The 21,335-nt window shown below is 47.1% G+C and overlaps 1 protein-coding gene across 1 annotated transcript in view; it reads right to left on the bottom strand.

Moving 5' to 3' along the window:
* Nucleotides 1-21,335, bottom strand: part of LOC119174927 (protein arginine N-methyltransferase 6) — a 32,824-nt gene that overhangs the window by 8,719 nt on the left and 2,770 nt on the right. The window contains exons 7-11 of the mRNA XM_037426061.2: nt 21,169-21,237; nt 19,240-19,313; nt 18,318-18,400; nt 18,094-18,203; nt 15,454-15,563 (exon numbers count right to left, since the gene is read on the bottom strand). Coding sequence (XP_037281958.2) covers nt 15,454-15,563; nt 18,094-18,203; nt 18,318-18,400; nt 19,240-19,313; nt 21,169-21,237 — 446 coding nt within the window. The remainder of the gene's footprint in view (nt 1-15,453; nt 15,564-18,093; nt 18,204-18,317; nt 18,401-19,239; nt 19,314-21,168; nt 21,238-21,335) is intronic.

Raw genomic sequence — 21,335 nt, 5'->3', positions numbered from 1 at the left:
GGACCTCAGTTTGGGCAGATGGGTCAAAGTGGGCCAGGATAGGGGACGTCATCAAAAGTGTGATGAGGCGAGAGAAGCCGGGGCTTGAGTGGACCCCCATAAAAATGGGACGCCTTTTTTGAGAAGATCGGTAAGTGGTTGGGCGATTGCTGCAAAGTCTTTCACGAACCGCCTGAAGTAGGAACAGAGCCCCTCAAAGCTCCGGACATCTTTGGCGGGTCTGGGTACTGGCAAACTCGTGACGGCAGGAATTTTCTCAGGGTCCAGCCGCACACCAGAAGCATCGATAAGGTGGCCCAACACTGTAAACTGTCGGCGGCCGAGGTGACACTTCGAGGAGTTCAACTGGAGGCCAGCATTGCGGAAGACAAGACGTCGAGAATGGTCGACAGATGCTCAAGATGGGTCTCAAATGAAGGTGAAAATGCGAGGACGTCATCTACGTAACACAAGCATGTTGACCATTTGAACCCGTGTAGCAGAGAGTCCATCATACGTTCAAATGTGGCTGGGGTGTTTCACAGACCGAAGGGCATAACCTTGAATTAGTAAAGGCCATCGGGAGTGACAAAGGCAGTCTTTTCTTGGTCTTTCTCGTCCATCGCAATCTGCCAATAACCAGAGCGGAGGTCGATGGATGAACAGTATCGTGTGCCATGAAGACAATCGAGAGCGTCATCAATACGGAACACAGGATACACATTGTGGGGTCTCGACTTGGCGAGCCAGCGCCACGCCAGGCTCTTGGAGTGAACGGACACGGCAGACGCAGTTGGAACAAACCAAACAATACACACATTTGTTTAACAAATTTAGAACGACAATATCGTCAGCCAGATTATTATAACATAAATCGTGATCAACACACTAGAACATCCTTACACAATATTACCATACACTCCATCATGGGACATCCTGACATGTCGAGGCGGGTGGCATCGGGTGGGCGACTAGGAAGATTGGTGGTGCGAACGTGGGCTGCGAAAGTAGTAACGTGGTCATCGGCTAAGGGCCACAACGTGGCGATTAAGATGCCTTCAGGGAGAACTTGCTTCATGAAGCCGAAATCGACGACGAGTAGATGTATCTGGTTTATGGCTATAGTTACGATGCAGTGAGGGAGGGTGACGTCAAGGGCCAGTAGGACATCAGGAATCGGCGTGACATTGTAGTCCCCATCCAACACGGGTGAGGTCATGGCAAATTCAGCGAATGTGAAGGCTTGAGGCGGTAAGTGGAAGATATCTGTGGCACAGAGGCCACGTTGAAGTTCAGGTTGTATATCCGGCTGAAGAAAAAGGTCTAAGCAAAGAGTACCAGCGATACAGTCTATCAGAGCAGAATGGGTCGACAGGAAGCCCATCCCTGAGATGAGGTTATGAGGACAGTTATTGAGCGCCGTGAATATGACAGGAACGTAGCGGTCAGCGATGCTTATGGGAGCCGTACACATTCCATTGATAGGAACGATTTTGCCATCGGCGACACGTACAGCTTCTGTAGCAGGAGGCGCGAGTACTTTTCTTAAGGGGGGACACGGGTCTTGAAAGCGAAAAAATAGCGAAAAAAACGATTTTTCAATTTTGTTGTTGTTGCATTCAGGACATCTTCCTGCACGTTCTCGCAAAACTCTAGGCCTGTAAACAGTATAGTTTTCCCGGACGATCATATTTACTACGCGAACTTTCTAGTTTCGCTCGCGGTAAACGCCATAAAACGATCAGTTTCGCGCCGCCGCCGATTTGCAACCGTGCCACGGAGCGCAGCCATCTTGGCCTCCTTTGAAACTGCATCCTTCGCCCTTTTTTTTTCCGCCAAACGCGAGTTTTCAGTGATACGCTGTAACTGAATAATCAAACAAAAAAGAAAACGAAACCTAGCTATCTCATTGGCCCACAGCCGCCACGTGACAAAAGTGCGCCTCCTCATTGGTCCGTGGTTGTTTTCGGTTGCTTGCAGCGAAAACGAACTGCCGCCATTTTGAAAGAGACCATTGTCGTCTGTCGTCGTGCGCCATGCCTAACGGTTATCGGAAATTTCGCACCGTGCACAAGTTCGGCAAATCGCGACGGAAGCGTGTTGCGAAGCGAAGAAATGCATCGCTGCCTTCGACGGAGCCCGCTGTGCACCTTGGACCGGCATCAGATAACACGACAACGGCGGAACGCGAGCCGGCGACTGACGCGCACGCCCTGGACTTCACCCCGACGGTTGCGGCAGCGGCCGTGCAGGACACCGGAGCTGCGCGGCCTGAGCGCCCAAGATTGGACTCGACTTTTTTAACAAGTGCAGATTGTGCTTTGCGCGAGCAACAAACGCAGCAGAGACTTTCCCAGCTAGCGTCAGTATCGGCGACGGAAAGGAAAATGAAGTGCGTCGCGAGTGACAGTGCCCCGAGTTCAACCACGGCGTATACGGTTGTTGACCTGGACGTTGTAAATAACCTGTTCGAGGTTGGTAGTTGCCGTGTGTGCCGTGGTGATCTAACTATTGAGAGGGACACGCGTGAGTACGGCATCGCCGTGAAACTGACAGTGTCGTGCAGCAATTGCGGTGAACTGCGATCGCAGTGGAGCTCGTGGCGAGTTGCTGGCTCGGCGACGTGCAATCCCTTCGAAATAAATATTCTCGCTGCACGGGCGGTGCAAAGCACGGGGAATGGGCAGACTGCCCTAAATGACATTTTTTCTGCCATTGGAGTTTCTCACAGAGGTCTTCACAATAAGACCTACCAGCATTATTTGAAGACCAAGCTGAACCCAGCTACGGCAAAAGCATGCTCTGAGAACTTGGCAAAGTGTGCTGCCGAAGTGAAACAGCTGTACAGTGACCTGAATTTTGGAAATCCGGGTAACATTGCTGTTTGTTTTGATGGCTCATGGCACACACGTGGACACTCTTCTCACATTGGTATGGCCACCGTGATTGAGCTATTTACAGGATATGTGCTAGATTACGTGGTTCTCTCCAATTTCTGCCTCGGCTGTGAGTGTGGGCCGCAGCCAGATAGCCCAGATTATGCTGCATGGAAGGCACAGCACTTATGCCAAAAAAACACAAGCTGTAAGGCAGGCCAAATGGAAGCTGAGGCAGCAAAGATTCTGTTTCAACGTTCACTCTCTCTGCATGGCCTCAGGTATACAACCATGCTCTGTGATGGTGATAGCGGCTCATTCATTGCCATTGATGAAGCCAAAGTTTATGGCTTTATTCCTGTGGTAAAAGAAGAGTGCACCAACCACATTCAGAAGCGAATGGGCACAGCGCTTCGCACCCTTGTGCAAAAGCACAAGTCAGGTGATGCGCAGCGCATTAGTGGTAAAGGACGGCTGACCGCAGACCTGATCACCAAGATCTCCAGCTATTATGGATGGGCTATCAAGTCTTTTGCTGGAGACTTAGATAAAATGCACAACGCAGTGTGGGCCACATTCTATCACATTACGTCGACAGATGAGAAGCCCAATCATAACTTCTGTCCGGATGGTCCTGACTCATGGTGTAAATATAACTCGGCCATGGCAAAAAACGAACCACCACCAAAAAGCAGGTACAACTTGCCAGAAGCGGTCAGCAGTGCACTGCGGCCCATTTTTGAGCGTCTGGCTGACAAGAAGTTGCTGCAGCGGTGCCTGAGAGGACAAACTCAGAACGCTAATGAGGCACTGCATTCTGTCATTTGGAGCCTCGCGCCCAAAGACAAAAATGCCTCACTATATGCAGTCGAGGCAGCAGTTGGAGAGGCTGTGATGAGGTTCAACCTTGGCACCCACAATGCCAGCTCAAGCATATTGCGAGAGCTCCAAGTAGAGCAAACCGCCAAGGGTAGCCGAAGGGCTAATGAAAAGGACTCCCAACGCACTATCAATGCAGAAAGGAAGAGGGGGTCATCAGCAGCCTTTCAGGCAGCTGCAAAGCGGAGGCAAAGAGGAAAGCCCCACCCAGATTATTCTCCAGGAGCCTTCTGAGCCACTGGCTGTTGTAATTTCGCCCATCCAGGAGAATAAAAGGCTTTTTTCACATGTCTATTAGTTTTTCCCACTTTTCTCAAAACACTTTTATTGGCCGTCTCCAATTTTCTGGGTGGCTGTTGTTACCCTTCTAATCATCCAATTTTAATGGGTTTTTCTTTGTCTTATTATAGCTAGACTTCCAAAGAGTGCAATATGCCTATAATACAATGTTTCTTCACCTTGAAACATTTTGAAATTTTGGGCAAACAACAGACAAAGAATTCATGTCTCAATAAAAATTTTTGAACTTTTATAACTTGGGATAAAATAAATGTAGAAACACGAAATTATGCTTCTTGCACTCATTGAGCATTCAGGAATATATAAATATAATTTTTAGCTTGGTTATTGTAAAATATTTTTTGCCAGTCATCCCAGAAGTGTAAAACAGAAAAAGTTGTATAAAATTTTTTCTTCGTGAGATACAGAAAAACTGGTTGCATATTTGAAATCAGCACATTAAATTACATATTACCTGCAAGTTTCATTACTCTAGTAGCAGTAGCAATAAATGTTTTGCCCAAGGCCCATGTCCCCCCTTAAGCGGCGACCAAGATGAACACTGATTATGGACACACGAACTCCAGTATCGACAAGTGCTTTCAAATAAATACCGTCCAAGTGCACATCGATCAGATTCTTGTTCGTAGGAAGCATCAATGGAGGGTTTGATTCAGACGGAGATGATGCCGTACTACTTCCAGGAGCTGCACGGTCTAGTTTTCTGTCGGGTACGATGAAAAGTTGGGCGGCGAGGGATGGCGGTGTGGCTGGAGCGACGGGGAACGACGGCCTTGAGGGGACAGAGAACGAGCAGGAAGGCGGCTGTTAGCTGTGTCGAAAGCAGGATCCGTACGTCAGGGCGAACACCGGCGAAGACCTTCATATGGGCGATAAGGTGTGAAAGACAGGTTCCTATGTGGCGGCGTCCAGGAGGTACAGCAATAGCGGGAGACATTTCCAACACAGTGGCACTGGAAGCAAAACGGCTTGTCGTTGGGAGTCCGCCATTCTGTGGGGTTGCGAGATCGTGGAGGAACGAATGGTTCACGTCGCGATGCATTGATGGGCATTGGTCTGGAGAAGGGGCGAGAGACGGGCCAGGTGACAGGAAACCAGAGGTTGGCAATTTCTTGTCGTACGACCACCTGAATAACAGAGACCGTGGGGGTTGTTGGTATGGTAGCATGTTTGAAGAGAGAGGGCTGAAGCAGCACTGGCCTTGCTGCTTTAAGTTCCCGCCAAACTATACACGTGACACTCTGCTCGAAGGGCGGTGTGGTGACGGAATCAGAGCAGGTGGACGTAGCCGCCGTGTTTGTCAACGAGAAACTGGAGGGCGCACCCGACGGCTTTTTGCCGTTTCAAAACGGCGACATTTTTATATAATGCGATCGATAGTCGAGACGTTGGTGTAGACCAGCAAATTGAAAATGTTGTCCGAGATCCCCTTCAAAACGCGACCAACCTTGCCGGCTCCACACATCGCCTCGTCCACTTTCTGGCAAAGAGCGAGAACTTCTTGTATGTAGGACACATACGATTCAGTTGGCAACTAGACACGGGTAGCCAGCTCCTGTCGTGCTGCTGTGTGGCGACCGGTCGGGTCCCCAAAGATGCCACGTAGCTTCTCCTTGAACGTGTCCCAGCTGGTGAGTTCGGACTCATTTGTTTCGTACCAGACAAGCGCGGTTCCGTCCAAGTAGAAGAGAAAATTAGTGAGCATCATAGTAGGGTCCCAACGGTTTGACTGACTCGTTCATACAGGCAAAGCCAGTAGTCGAAATCGAGGCCAGGTTGCACAGAGAATGTTCCGGGATCACGGGGTGTGGATACCGCAACAAAGGTTGTCGGAGAAGCCGTAGACAGAGAAGGCGAAGGGTTGTCACTGGAAGCCATGGCAGGAAGTTGGAGGATGCGGCCACTGCGGAGCTGCGCGGTGAGGACGGGGAACGTTACGCCTCCACCAAATATGTTACGTGAGTAACAAGTCAATACGTATATTGCAAATATATTTTTTAAATATATTTGCAAGAGCGGTTGCAGCACTGGCCAGTCTGGCTCCGAACTCTAGCAGCAAGCGACCTTCATCTTCGTCGGGCACACACGCACATTGACACTTTGCATTGCGGCAGCCTACATGTAGCAATATCAAACAGTTCATAAATCCCCCTGAATTTCCCATGCAAAATCATCGGACTGGCGCACCCATATCAAACTCCCGCACAGAGGGACATGCGCTATATCAAACCCTGCGCTATGCCAAAGCCCAGAAAGTGCATTATTCTAAGTTAAGGGGAGATTACTATGAGGAGATTACTACTAAGGGGAGATTACTACTAAGTTAAGGGGAGATTATTACTATGAATTCAAACCAACTAGCCCAAATCGCCATTCTTCTTTAAGGGGAGACGCTCCTCGAAAATGTTTTTTTTTTATTTCTAGTAATAGAGACTTGAAAAGTTTGTTATTAGTATAGTTTTTCATGCAGATTTCAAATATGCAATCATTTTTTGTGTAGCTGCTATAATTATTGAGTTATGCCATAAACTATAGCAAAAAGTTACATTTTTTGCAGGCACTCTTTTATGTACTAAACTTTCAGTAAAAGCACTGTGTCTGATCTTATTTGACTCTTGGTAGATTGAAAAGTGCAAATATCTATATAGATATGTCACAGAAATATTGTAACCAAGAAAAAAAAATTGTATTGAATGACTTATTATTTTCAATCTCCCTTGAAACAATAAGCTAATATTTTAACAACTAATGCTGGTAGGCATTGCAATTTAGAGTAGATATTTGCATTCTGCATGTGTTGAACAATATGTGTGCCAAGTTTCGTTACTATACAATGAATATAAGTTTCTAAAAGGCTGCCCGGAAAACGTGAAACTGTCAGAAAAAATGAAAATGAGAAAAACAAGTTTGAAAGTTCGCAAAGTTGGCATTTATTAGGAAATCATTCTTTTTGCATCAAATTGGGGCACAATGAAAAGTACCTTGCCTTGAATGCACTGCAAGTGTCTAGAAGTCCCCTGCACCATAGCTTGGTCCTTCACGGCTCTTGCGGTCAGTGTCCTCAACACGAGCTCTCTTCGCTGTGTTGCGACGGTGTGCCCTCGCTTCTGCAGTTTGCTTCAGGTTCATCTTCCTGATGCGCATGACGTCACAGTGGTCACCATGTGTGGCCAGATCTTGTGAGGGGAGAATTCCAATGCCTTCGAGCACTTCTTCAAAGCCCCTGTGGCCTTTGTTGTACCAGAGTACAGCAAGAGCGGTGGCTGTCTCCACAGTTGTTCTGGAGGCGAACTTTGTTTTTGGACATAGCAGCCATATCTTGCTGTTCAGCGATTCGGCTGCATTCTGTGTCTTGCCATGAAGGCACCGAATAAGGAGTTTCTCCTCTGTAAGGCCCTTGTAGATAGGCATAATTGCCAATCCTTGAGCCTTCGTCAACAGTGGGGTGTGGCGTGATGCAGGCTCCCCCAGTGCTTCCGCACGCTTGTGCTTGCACCACGAATTTGGTCCCGCGGGGCAAAAGTTGTGGCTACTGGCACCATCACTGGAGCAGCAATGAAAATACGATGCCCATATGGCAGTGTACATATTTCGGACACTGTCCTTGTTGCTCGTGATGGCGATCTTGTAATATGTTTGTAGTTTTATTATTGTCGCATCTTTCAGTTTTTCGCCTCGTGGCAGTGGCGTTGCCAATTTCCGTAGGGCAGTTCCCAAGCGCTTTGCAACGTGGTTCGTGCACTCTTCTTTGTCAATGGGGGTGTCACAGTATACATTTGCCTCGCAGACTGCAGTGTAGGCCTTGCTGTCACCATCACTTAGGAAGCTGATGAATCGCAGTGGAGTTTCATAAGACAAGTTCCTCTGCCATATATTCACAGCTGCCGCAGGTTCCATTGCATGGGATGAGCAGTCAGTGTTTTTTTGGCAAACTTGAAGATGAAAAGCTCGCCATATCTCTTCATCCTCCCCAAGGTCCCTGTGTATACTGCAAGCATGGCAGTAATTCGAAAGAACTTCAAAATCGAGGCAGAGCCCCGTGTCCAGGGACACGACTGTGCCCACTCCATTGTGGCTTTTATGACCTCTTTTCTGCCAGGTGCCATCAAACATGACTGGCACATCTCTGCCGCCGACTGCGTCCTTCGTGATGTTTCGTGCCTGGTGCAAGTTTTTGCTCACTGCCGTCATCGCCGCACCATGGAGCTTCTTGCAAATGCCGTTGAATGTCTTGTGATGCATCGGGCTCGGAAGACCGAGAATCGCACAAAATCGTGAAAGTTGGTCGTGGCCTGCGCCTATAGCGCGTGCTGCCAGAACTGCCTTCACGTTTACAGCAAAGCTGTCACGCGAGCTGCCGCTGTCAAAACGAGCGCCCGTTCCTTGGTCCCCGGCCGAAGCAGTACGTCTCGACGTGTGCGTGAACGAAAGTGCAGATTCAGGGCAATCAGAATTTTGACAGCACAGTTCGAGGAATGCCGAAAGTCCTTTGCGCTTTCCAGCTGCCTCTCGCACGCCGAGCTTCCGTTCGCGGCAGGTTGGGCATTGCGCACCCGCCACAACTGCCGTCAGCGCATCGATTTCGCAAAGCAGCATGTTCGCAGTAGCAGCATCTACCGGTCTACGTTCACTCTCGAAGAATCCAATCTTTCTTTGGGATGCACTGACCAATTCCACGGCAGCGGCTATTTCACAACCACTGTCCCAGGGTTCGGTGACGGTGTTAGGCCTATCCGAAGTCGGAGCGTCGGGGCGTTGGTCGGGGGCGACATCGTCGTTCGCTGTCGCTTTGCGAAGCGTCCGACGCCGTTTCCCTCGATACTTGTGGCGAGTTCTGAACTTTCGATTATCTGAACTGCACTTCTTCGGGCTTGCCATGACCCAAAAATGCAGAGAAACGCAGAAAAACTCGATCGCGACGTCCGAGGCTTCGCTCTTTTGCCGGAGAGATAGGAGGGGGAGGAGCGTGGAGCGCACCGCCGTCCAATGGCGGCCTCGCGCTGTGTGCCGCGATATTCAAAACGCGTGACGTACGCGTTGTTTTTCTCGTTTTTTGTTTATTCTGCGTGAAGGCACGAGACTGGCTACTAGTGGATTATGAAGGATACGGCCTTCGCAGCATGCGTGCACGATTGCAAATGGCGGCCAACGCGTCGTTTTCGCGACAGGACGACGCGAACTTTGCCGTTTTTCGCGACTTTCGCGCATTTCTCGCGTCACCGCTGCCCACTTGGAAGCATTTTTTGATAATTTCTCGTGCGAATTTCAGCTTGATATTTTCAGAAGTAATAGATTATAGTCCAAGGATGCCAATACAGCCGGAAAAAAAAAAAGCGAAAATTTTCCGGAAAACCGCGACTTTTCGACCCGCGTCTCCCCTTAATATTGGTCAACTTATAGCCATGTTTCAGCAAATTCCCATCCCTTTGCGTCAACAGGTGACGAAAAGGCGGTATTATTGCCTCGCACTGATCTGGTTTCTCGTGCAGAGCTAACGAGTGCCCCGGAATGTTTGATGCACAATCTACAGGCCTTAACAAGTGGGCATAGTGCTTTCCAGAAACACCGATTGCTGAGGACATTCGAATGAGAATGCAAAGTGACTGGGCTATCTCGTTGCAATGTTTGGATTCCCTTCCTTGTTCGTTAGCACACAATGGCATGCGAGCCTGAAACGCAAGACCTTCCGAGATGAGCAACCTCGTGACGTATTTTCGGTGTTTTCAGTTTTAAGACGCATCTCCTGCAGGTTACCGTTTTCTAGCTTTCCATATGAAAGCAGCGGCTGCCAGCTAAAAAGCCACAAGTGACATCGATATCGCCAACATGTCGACAATGGGAGCTTGATGTTCTTTTGCGCAGTCCGGACTTGTGTACTTCTCGCCTCCATTCCCGATATATCTCGATTCGGAAGTTGAACAGAACATTGACCCGCACGTAGCGATGAAAATTATCACTGTTGCTTGGAGCGACGTCAAGTATAGCACCGTCGTGAACTTTTCATGCAGGCCAGGTGATTACTTTGGGTGCGTCATGACCACTGACAACGGCGTAGGGTGCCTCAGTGGATTTGGCAACTTATCCGCATTTCCGGGCACTATCTCGGACAGTGAGTGCCTTTTTTAATACAGATAACGGCATACCGTATTTACTCGATTCTACCGCTCCCTCGATTGTAACGCGCACCCGATTTCCACCGTGGAAAAAAAAAAAACGTAAGACATCGATTGCAACGCGCACCCATTTTTCTCCCTGGCCCGCATGATCACACCACTCGAAAAAACGACTCCTTTTGGGAGAGTCTTCCATTTAAATATGAGGTGCGGGCGAAGCTTGTGCCCATCTGACGTGTAACAGAGCATTGCCGTCACTGTAGTTTTACCGTGGACCGATGTCAGCACGCGAACTTGCTTCGCCCCCTTCTTCTCGACGGTTGTGGTGCCAGGCATGTCGAAGTAAAAAGGCGTCTGATTGGCATTCCCGCTTTGCCCAAGCAGGTAACCGTTGTTGCGCCCCAAGTTTAGGACGAACCTCTGAAAACTGTGAAGCTTTTTATCGTACTCCTCCGCAAAACTTTTCGCATATGCATGTTCCCCTTCGGAGGGAAAACCCTTTCCTCTTCATAAAGTTAGTTAGCCAGCACCTGCTCGCTTTAAACTGGCTCCGCATTAGACCTTTTTCTAAGACTAACTGCATAGCCTGCACTTGGAGCAGTTCTGTCGTCACGGGTCGCTGTGCCGCTCGCTGCTCAAGCACATACTCGCCGAGCAGCTCTTTAATTTGCGGAAACCGACCCTGCTGTGGTCCCCTGAAGCCTTTGCGTGAAGATTTGCTGTCGACAACCTCCTGCTGTTGTTTCCGCCGGTCCTGCACGCACGTTTCGGGAACTCCGAACGACCGCGATGCGGCCCGATTTCCGTTCGTTTCTGCACGCGCGATGACTTTTCTTTTAAAAGCGGCATCGTGGTGCACTCGAGTTTTTGGAGTCCGCCCTTCCACGCCGTCGATGCTAATGCACTACTAGATGACGAACTCCTCAGCACACGTACGAAGTGCCGCACATGGGAAACACATAGGCAGAAATGGCCGACGCGCCATGCCGACGCACGTAGGGGGCGGCCATTTTGGATTTGCCGATGGCAAATCCAAAAGACCTGTGGCATGAAGGCGACGGCGACGACTTAATTGTACACCAGTGCAGGTCCACAGTAAGTGTGAGGCAGTTACATCTTGAATTGGGGCCTCACAAAATGGGCACAATGTGCCATACGGGCCTTGATACTTTTGCACCCAAAGGGTGGTCACGGATCGGGTAAGCGCAGCCCCAACACCAAGCCTCCGCAATGTAACCTGCTCTCGGAGGGTTAAATTACTAGGAAGGTCTGATTCACACCAAGGTATAACAGCTCGTGTGGTACGTCAGAGGATTTCTTTTTCCTGGAGCGTATGTCCTAGAGTGTCCTCAGAAAAATGTGGTAGCGGGTATGATGTAACATGAGAGTGGGTTGCCAAATCGGCTTTACAAGGTCCGGCAAAGCGGCCCGTGGAACACACGTATTTGCACAAATGCGGAGGCAGCAAGAACGTGAATAGTATCGGAGAGTGACGTAGAGTGATAAACTCGTTGTATATCGTGAATAGCTTGCATTGAGTCTGTACGAATGATGAGCTGGGAGCATCTGCCTGGTTGTAGAAGAGGTAGCAGCGCTGCCGACTCATCCATATGACGGCCAGCTCAGCAAGGTGAGCCGGTGGTGCAGGATCCGCAAAATATGAGCATGTCTTGCCAGCCACTGGTATTAATGGACATACAAGCGCGGTATCAATAGTGGTGCCGCTTACACTGGCATCCGTATAAGCGACGACAGTAGCGGCATCTAGGTTATCTGTACGAAGCGAGTGGGATACATGGGCGTTCGCCTGGCGTGGAACCGGGCTGTTAAAGGCGACCAAAGGGTTTGTTTTCAGTTAGTTGCATTTTGTTCCATGGGGCAATAGTGGTCGTCTCTGAAGGTGTGTGGTGAACTTCTTTGCCCCTGTACTACGTTAATGCAGAAGCCGAACACAACGTTGAAGCTTGAGGTTGTGCGCACAGCTACGCTTCATCAATTGTGTTTAGTTGGTACTCCTGTTCGAGTGCTGTTAGTGGAGTTATGCGTGGCAGTCACTTATGGCGCGCATGGCTTCGTTGTTATCGCCTCTAGATGTTCCCACTCTGCCAGCGTGAGGTGATTAAACTGAGCGCGGTAATTGAGCCTTCACTGCAATATCCCACAGACAAGGAGGCGAGCCACGTTGGAGGTAGCACCGCCAGATTTCTTCGCTATTCTTCGTTATGGTGTTTTGTTTCTTATGCCTGCTGCTTGGCACTCTTGACCCAAGGTCCTGCAGATCCGGTGGCGTGAATTTTCAGACCAAGCCCACGGAGGTCTGAGGCTTCGAGTAGTGACTGCTGATTCAAAATTAACTGCAGAAGCCGGACTTCTAGTTTACGATGTCCATACTTGTTCGCAACCCACATGAACTTCATTTTTGCTTTGGAGATTTCGAGACCAGTCTGGGTGCCCCAGTCGTGGGTTATGTCGAGTGCCTCTTGCAATGATTGCAATGACTATATATATTATTGTGCTTTGCGATTCAACTAAAAACGCACAGTAATATAACTGGAATAGAACATGCACATACAATAATCCAATACATTAGGTAAATTACACACTATGCATCAAATGAAAAGTGAACGCAAGAATCAACTATTTCCATTGCTACACAGCACAGCATAACCTCATTACGACCGACCTCCAAAGTGAAGAAGATTTTGGTCTGTTGTAAAGGGAGTATGTAAAATCCAAGTAGTGTTACAACAGACTTCTATGCATACAGTGCATGGGTATGTTATAACCAGAGAGAACTACAAGTCATGGACTTCATTCTCAATGGGGGCATACACAATGTTTTTGAATATCAGCCCTTTTTTTTATCTGGCTTCAAAATATCCTAGCTTAAAACTACGCAGAAGGGCTGTAAAAAATTTTTGTGCCTGCGAGTATTGCACAAGTCACAGAAAAAAAAGCGGCGCTTTAAAACAAATTATAGCTTCTAAATGTCACAGCCATCGAAAAACGCACAACTTGTGAGATTTTTGCAATCGCGTTTGCGTGTCGCGATTTAGTTAAAGCAGCATAAAGTGAAAGTTCAGTTATCAGCTTACGATAGCTGTAATAGAGTGCCGCACTCGTCGTGATCATCGCACATGTAGTACGTCTCAGGTATACAGCATTGTCTCGTTAAGCCCCGCTGTTTGAGGTGCGGCTTGCTGGCACTCCAGACCTTGTGATGAGTATTACCGCAGACGAACTCTTTCGACTCACCATCGAGCACAGCGTACTTTAAAACATTGGGCACCACGGCCACCCACATCACAACAGAGTTTTCTGCTCAAAGTTGTGGCTAGGCTCAACTCCGCTCCGAAATTTGCGGGCAAGACCATCGCGCTCATGGACATGCGAAAGCGAAGAAGCTATAGTGCACTGTGACGAATTACATCACCTGCTGGTGCCTCTCAACCGTGTATAGCCATTTTGCACATTGGCAGTGGGCTTCCTGGGCCTGGCTGGCCATGCTCAGCACACAGCGACTGCTTAGAGCAGCGGTGGCAGCGATGAGCAATCTCGCGCATCAGCGCCCCAAAATGCAAGACCAAGCACACTACACACGGATTTTTCGTCGCCTTAGCTAAGCATGTCTGACCATTAACAGCCCAGAGATCGGTGGTTTTCGTTCTTGAATGGTGTGCCGTTCCTGTCCCCAAATTATGCCAAGCGATACTCGAAGTGGCCACGAAATTATTTTAAAGGAGTCTTCACCCCTTTGATGGCCTCACATTTTAGTCAATCATATCTGAATGTCCATTGTAGCAGAATCTATAGTAAACAAAGCTCAATAAATGGAACAAATAGGAGAGTCAGCTAAACAACGCCAATTGGCATGTAGTATTCGAATGTCTATTGTAAGCATATCCACTGTAACAAGGGTATACTGTATAAACATAATTTTACATGACAAAGGAAAGGTTATTTAAAAGCTGGAAAAATGATTCTGTTCTATAGTAAAACTCAACCTTCTACCCACTCCTTCTGTTCTCTAGAGCAGAGCTCTCTCAGTTGCGTAGCTGCTGTTGCTACTGAAGGGAGGGAAAGTTGGTTGCATGGTGTTTCTCTTGTCTTGTCGTGGCTGCTGCTGCTGCTTGTCAAGGATGGAAACCAGCGTCTTTCGATACGATGCAACAACTCGACTTTATGCACAGGAAATTATGTATAAACAAGACTGCTCACTGTTGGGACCGTCACATGTTGCCTCGGCAGAGCCAATAGTGCAGAGAACTGTTTGCTGCGACCAGAACCCCCTTGAGAAATCAGGAGCCAGGTTTTAACCCCTCAGCTACCCCTCCCCGTTTTCCTCACGGTTAACCAAAACAATTCAGTCCATTTATTGGACAAACTAAACACACTTATTGACGTCCTCTTCACTCGCTCCCTCTTTCAACATTTGAGCTCCCGGTCCGAGTGGGAGAGCCGAAAGGGGCGGCCTACAGAAGACGTTCCACGAACTGTGCGAACACACATGATGGTGGCGCCGTTCGGTTGCCCCGCTAATGTTACCCAGGTGCCACTGGTTCGTTAGCGGGCCCATGCCATTACTGCCAGATGGTATTCGCTGTCCTGCGTGGCAGCCGCCTCACGGATTCTATCAAGGCGTATGGGTGTCAACACACCAGACGTCTTCACGCCGCATGCCTGCACCCCGCTGGTCGGAGGCCACCTTGCTGGTCATTAAAAGCGATAAAAGACCGCTGCCTCCCCCCTTGAATGCTCACGGGAATCTGTGAAGCGGGGATGGGGTTCTATCGCCACACCACGTTTCTCTTGCTAGAACCGGTGTCCTTATGCCGGGATTCTCGTTTCCCGAGAATCGGCCCCTTGGAAAGCGCACACTTTTGAGACAAAGAAGACTCGCCCCCTTCCCCCTGCCTGCCATGCCATACCTTACATCTATATTAGCATTAACTAAGTCTTCTGGTAACTTATTCCATTGTGGTATTGCATGCAAAAAAAGGGAATGCTAATCTATGCCAAGACTACTACTAAAAGAATGCTTGATTATTTTGTTGTGGTTTGTACCACCAAATACACATTACACTGGAGAATATGAATTCTTTAGCGTATTTCAACACACAGCACAGTTTGGTAATCATTACATCTGCCATAAATGTAAAAAAAAATTGTAATGTAGTCCGGAGGCGGCAAGTCAGACAATTAATTTGGACTTATGCACAGCTTCACAGAAATGTGCTGTGTGCAGCTTTAATCCACACTGAAATTTCCACACACTGATTATCTACAAGATAATTTAGGAAACTCACGAGTCATACGGTGATGTGGAAAGAATGACATCCCGAGGAAATTCCACCGAAAACCAAATGACGAAGGCATGAACCTTGCCATGGCCATAACAACAGCACATGAAGTTTTCCTGCATAAAAAAAGAAAGAGGGGAGAATAATAAAATTAAAAAAAACCTTGATCGAAGAACATTTCACCTTGTTCTAAGAAATTACACACTAGCAGTATGTGGTCATTCGTGCAACTTCACTGACACAACAGACTTATGCTGCCACCTACTGTGTGAACAGCTGGTACTGTTCATATAGTAAAAAACAGCAAATTTAAAATTTCGCACTCTTGCATAATGCAAAAGACATTTACAAGTACAAAGCCTACATTTTGCACATGTTTTATAAGAAACAAGTGTGGAATCCCTTGACTGCACAACGTTTCACATTCCCTTAACGCAAAAGTGCAAAATCAAAGATACCGAGTAGCGTAAGCCATTTCAGAAAAACCACAGAACAAACACAGCAGCAGATTTTCCAGTTAACAGCATAAGATTTGCGAAAATGGAAGTAAGATTATACCTTTGTTTCATACTCTATTCACGAAAGGAAACTTTTTCCAATCTTTTTTGTAAATTTGTATTAAGATTTTGAAACAACTACACGTGCTTTATACAATGGTTTTGTATGCTCACAGTTGTATGTTTTCATGAAAACCACTCTAAATCCCACCTGACACAACACTCTGAAACTAAAACTGCAACTGGGCACTATAATGCCGTCTCCAAATAATGAACCATTGCGCCCTTGTCAATCAGACGAGCTTTCCGGCCACAATAAGCAGATCGTTAGCTACTTATTGCAATCCGGCGATAAGATCCAAATTTTTGCGTCAGAATTCCATTAAATGGGTTCAGCAACACCTTTGGAAATACTCATTGAATAACTTCATTTGAGTTTTCTGCCCCATGAATTGACTGCTGCAACAATTTTTAGAATCTCTAAAGTATGAGCTGAGCTACAGAGATTTGATGCGCACTTTAAGCACTTCCTTTTCGTACCAGTGAGCACACTGAAAGCTATGCAAGGGAGGGATTACAAGGAGGTTCTTGAGAAGCTATGTCGTTTCATCAGCATGCATCATGACCTAACACACTTTTTTCTTTTCTTATGTTTCTTCTTTTTTTTGTACGTACAGCTTACCTTCAACGAGATCGCAAGTGGTCGTGCTAGCACATCACACCATTCCGCAGTGGCCATGATAACTACATGTAGCTCATGTGACGTGGTTCGCAAGTTTCGGGCAAAGCAGCATTTGCGTCAATGGGCGCAGCTCCCCAGTGAAAACTTCACAGCGTACATTGCAGATGTCCTAAACATCCGACCTCTGCACCCGTGTGAACCATAACCGAAGAGAAGAAAATCAAGCACATCCTTAAGGGCATCGAGGACGACGCTCTTCAGAGGCTGCTCCCAAGAAACACTACCAGTGTTGCAGCACTGGTGTCATTGTGTCAGAGTTTCAACGAGTTACGTCGGCAGCGCTCGATCGCACGCCAAGCCCTCACAACAACCAGCATAATATTCAGCTTGCAGCTTACTGCTCATCATGCTGACCAGCAACACATGCTTTCCACCATAAAGGGCTTCATCCGTGAGGCGGTAGTGCACCAGATTTTATTGCTCCTTCTCACGAATGCACCGTCGCGGACTTTGGCTCCCGACATTCAGCTTGCCATTCGGAACCAAAGTGCGGAGGAACTGCCTTGGATACCCCGCACCTCCAACAAATGTGACGTGGTTTATTGACGCTAGACATCAGGGAACCTAATAAACGTCAGAGGTAAAGCGTCGAAGAGGGGAGGGCATCATGCAGCCAAAATGTGGGCAAGTGCGAACTTGAGTCTCAGCACCATGCTGCTACTGACACTGGTGTTTGCTTGCTTGCTCATGTGATTCGTCATCTTTCCTTTACAGCGCGGTCACTTGGGTTTATGGCATCAGTTATTGAGAGAAGAAGCATCGATTTCTAGCTGCCTTTGAGAATCAGTCATTGATTGATATGTGGGGTTTAACGTCCCAAAACCACTATATGATTATGAGAGGCGCCGCAGTGGAGGGCTCCGGAAATTTAGACCACCTGGGGTTCTTTAACGTGCACCCAAATCTGAGCACACGGGCCTACAACATTTCCGCCTCCATCGGAAATGCAGCCGCCGCAGCCGGGATTCGAACCCGCGCCCTGCGGGTCAGCAGCCGAGTACCTTAGCCACTAGACGACCGCAGCGGGGCGATAATCGGTCATTGTAAATACCAAACTTGTGTGCTGCACCATAACGTTAGCTCACATGTTTTCAGAACTATCGGCTACTGATGGACAGGATTTTCTGACCATGCTGAAAAAGTGTTACGGGGCCCCTTTCAAAAACGTATTATTAGGCTTTTACTGCAATCACAATGACGCTACATGACACACTGGCACATACATCTGAAATAAGTAAGGACGACAACTTTTGCTTTAATGCTGGCTACCAGTGCTGCGTGAATCTTGTCAATTTAATAGTATTTAGCTGGGCTTTTTGAATCTTTATTTACATGTAACAATGTGACCGGCAGTAATTTCAAGTGTACGAGCAAGCTGCCACAAAATTTTCGGAGCAAGCAACTCACTTTGATGCACTGTAAATCTTCAGACTTGACAGTGTAGAGGTCCAGCTCGAGAAAGCACGTGCCTCTGGAGATCACATTTTCTGCGTCTACAGTTTTCACAGTAATGTATTCTGCGTAAAAAATTAAGAAGAATAAACATGACACAATCGCTCGATGTAACTCAACCACAGAGGGGAGCTTAGAACACAATTTTGCCCGTTCCAAGGCAGAGCCAAGGCACTTACTGTACATCTCTGCCTTTGCAAACTCGGTCACGCAGGACATGTCCACATGAAAGTTGTCCTTCACCATTTTCCAGAATTCAATCCTGAAAGAAAAGAAGGTGGCCTTTAACACTCAACAAGCAAATTTTGCATTGCATAATAAAGCAAAACAAGTAAAAACTTTCAAAATTCTCACAACACAAGCAGCTTTACTGGCTTGTACTGGAGAAAAATATCTTATACCAAAAACGAAAATTTCTCTTGTTTCAAATCTTACTTCCCCAGAAATCCACACCACTTTCTGATGTGGCTTCAGGCCACCCAAAACAAAACAAAAATCCTACAGTTTTCTTTTTTAATTCTTCGTATGCTCCGACATAAGCCCTCATGAGAGGATCACATCACTACAACCAAAGAGCCCTACCCAAAACAGTGCTTTCCCCAACAACATTTTCAGTACCAATCAAAAGGCAAAAGCGATCGTAGTCACAGTCAGCCATCATGTTTGCAACAACAAAAACACTGGCAGGGCATGCGAAACCACACGTCTTATAGCCTCGTGCGTTTTTTCCTTACGTCCAATAGCAGTGGATCATGGGTCCTTTGACAAGTGCCTTTTCCCAGCTGCAACATTTCAAAAACAGAAGCATTCAGGGGTGCGTAAACACCCACTTAAGAGAAATAAGAGCTTTGCGTGGCTGGCGAGAAACGAAAGAATCCGGCATGTAATACACCAAGGTAAACAAATGTTTCTCAGTGGCTTGTGAGTGTCGGATGGCAATGTTAAACAAGTCATACAAGTTATGGCAGAAAAAGAAAAAGCAAGACTCATAAGTGTGTGTTTTTAATGTGAGACTGCCACAATGTGAAGGTGACAAGACATAAGTATGAAGTGGCAACAAGGCAATCGAAGTATAAACAAGATCAAAATCAATTCACTTGCCTTTCAAAGCCTTCGTCTGGATCGGTAAGCGGAGCAATGAACATGCGAGCTTTTTCGGGAAGGAGTACCCCATCCTGCGTGGCAAGAATGAAAGGAAGAAAGGTGTAACAGTTTGTCGCTCGTAGTTTCTTACAACATTCTTAGAATACACATGAAGGAAGGAATGCTACAACAACACAGAACATAGAAAAAAAGCTGTAAAAATGCTGACAGACCTAAAACGAGAATATGGCATATTACTTTGCTCCTTTGAATGTGAATTGGTCCCAGGTTACACAACAGTGCTTCTCTCGACACATGAACCAACAGGAGAAGCAGAGTTTTACAAGGTTGGATTGCTCATTTACATTATGTTAACATTAATTTTTTTGTCATAATAAATGCTTTGGTCATTAAAGCATCAGTGAGAAAAGTACTGACAGACCTCATGGTGCCGCAAATCGTTTACCTATACCCCTTTCAAGCGCACTGTTTTTTTTTTTTTTTTCTCTACCCGATTGCGTAGGATTCGCGAGGTATTGACACCCAACATGATCATGCAGGAAAAACGCGCGATGTTTTGGTACATTCTGTTCATCATTCATAATGATGCTAAATTGGGCTGCATAATGAGTCGAATGCCAAAATGTAAAGATGGTCTACTCCCACAATACACCACCATGGTTTGTGACACAAACCTTCCTTTAAACGTCCAATAAACAAGGTCTGATTTTTTTTTTTCCTTTTTTAAAAAATATCTAGCTACCTAATTTGCGCAGAAGGCCACGGTGATCACATTTGGCAAACATCACAGTGCTTCACAGCATGCAGGCACTTCATTTTGAAGGTCAATTCCAATGCCACTTTTCTGTGCCTTACAAGTCCTTTTTACTCATGCAGAGACAGCCTTGTGCACGGGCAACACTATGCAGTACTGACTTTGTCGACTGGTCCTTTGCACCCCGCAATGGGGCCTTGGCCCTGCAGTGATGCCGTTTCGGCCATGCAGTCCACAATTTTGTTTTCCTGTGCAGCCGTCTGCTGTTTTAGCAGAGCCTGAGGCTACTGGGAAAAGCTGTATCACCGGAATGAACGCCCTCAAGATTCAGAGGAGTCTCTCGACTTTACCTACTAGCAGAAAGGTGCACACACTCGCACTTTACCACCATTGGCTGCACACCGGTGGTGTCTTCTCTGACAAGGTGTTATGCTGCCGAAGTGGACAGATTCACGAGAAAGAGCATACTACTGTGCAATTCAAACTGCCCGCCTCCGAGACTATGTGTAATGTAGCACTCACCGTGCACACAACACTGTAGGAATTTGATTAACCAATGTGATCATTGAGAAGTAATGCAATTCGGACAACTTTACGCAGGGACACGTCAAAAGATCACTCACCAGAGAGATCCTGCTTACAGTACATCAGTGTGAAAAACTCGCGTAAGAAATCAATCAGGAACAAACAAATTGCTGGCTGGCTACTGTGCCCTCTCACCAATGTGATCATTGAGAAGTAATGCAATTCGGACAACTTTACGCAGGGACACGTCAAAAGATCACTCACCAGAGAGATCCTGCTTACAGTACATCAGTGTGAAAAACTCGCGTAAGAAATCAATCAGGAACAAACAAATTGCTGGCTGGCTACTGTGCCCTCTCCGCTGCTAATCCTTACACTCTTTTTTCGAATGGAACTATCATATCCATAGTGGCAATTCACAGTATACAGCATTATCACTTATAAAAGAGATTCGGCATTGAAAGCATATGAGATGCACACAATGCACAAGCCTACACCTCGAACATCCATAACAGCCTGGCAGCAGGTAAGCATGCAAGCATGTACCTTGAGCTGTTCAACATAAGCATTTAGACAGCACCATCTTAGTACAAGGCGAAATCAGCCACCATTGTGCAAGTGTCAGAAAGGAACAGAACACAGCGTACCTTGTTGAGCCACTTGTCTCTGGCAAATATTACCGACTGAAGCATCGACTCGTAGAGAAGCATGTAACCCTGCATTAAAAAGAAAAATCCTTTCTCGGTACATTAAATAAGACTTCCTCACAAACTACCTAGCAAAGGTGGGGAAGCTCCTTACGCTAGCTAATAAA

The sequence above is a fragment of the Rhipicephalus microplus genome, chromosome 5, assembly GCF_043290135.1.
Source record: "Rhipicephalus microplus isolate Deutch F79 chromosome 5, USDA_Rmic, whole genome shotgun sequence".
NCBI lineage: Eukaryota > Metazoa > Arthropoda > Arachnida > Ixodida > Ixodidae > Rhipicephalus > Rhipicephalus microplus.
Note: the sequence above shows the minus strand (reverse complement) of the source record. Positions and strands in the feature narration are given on the sequence as shown.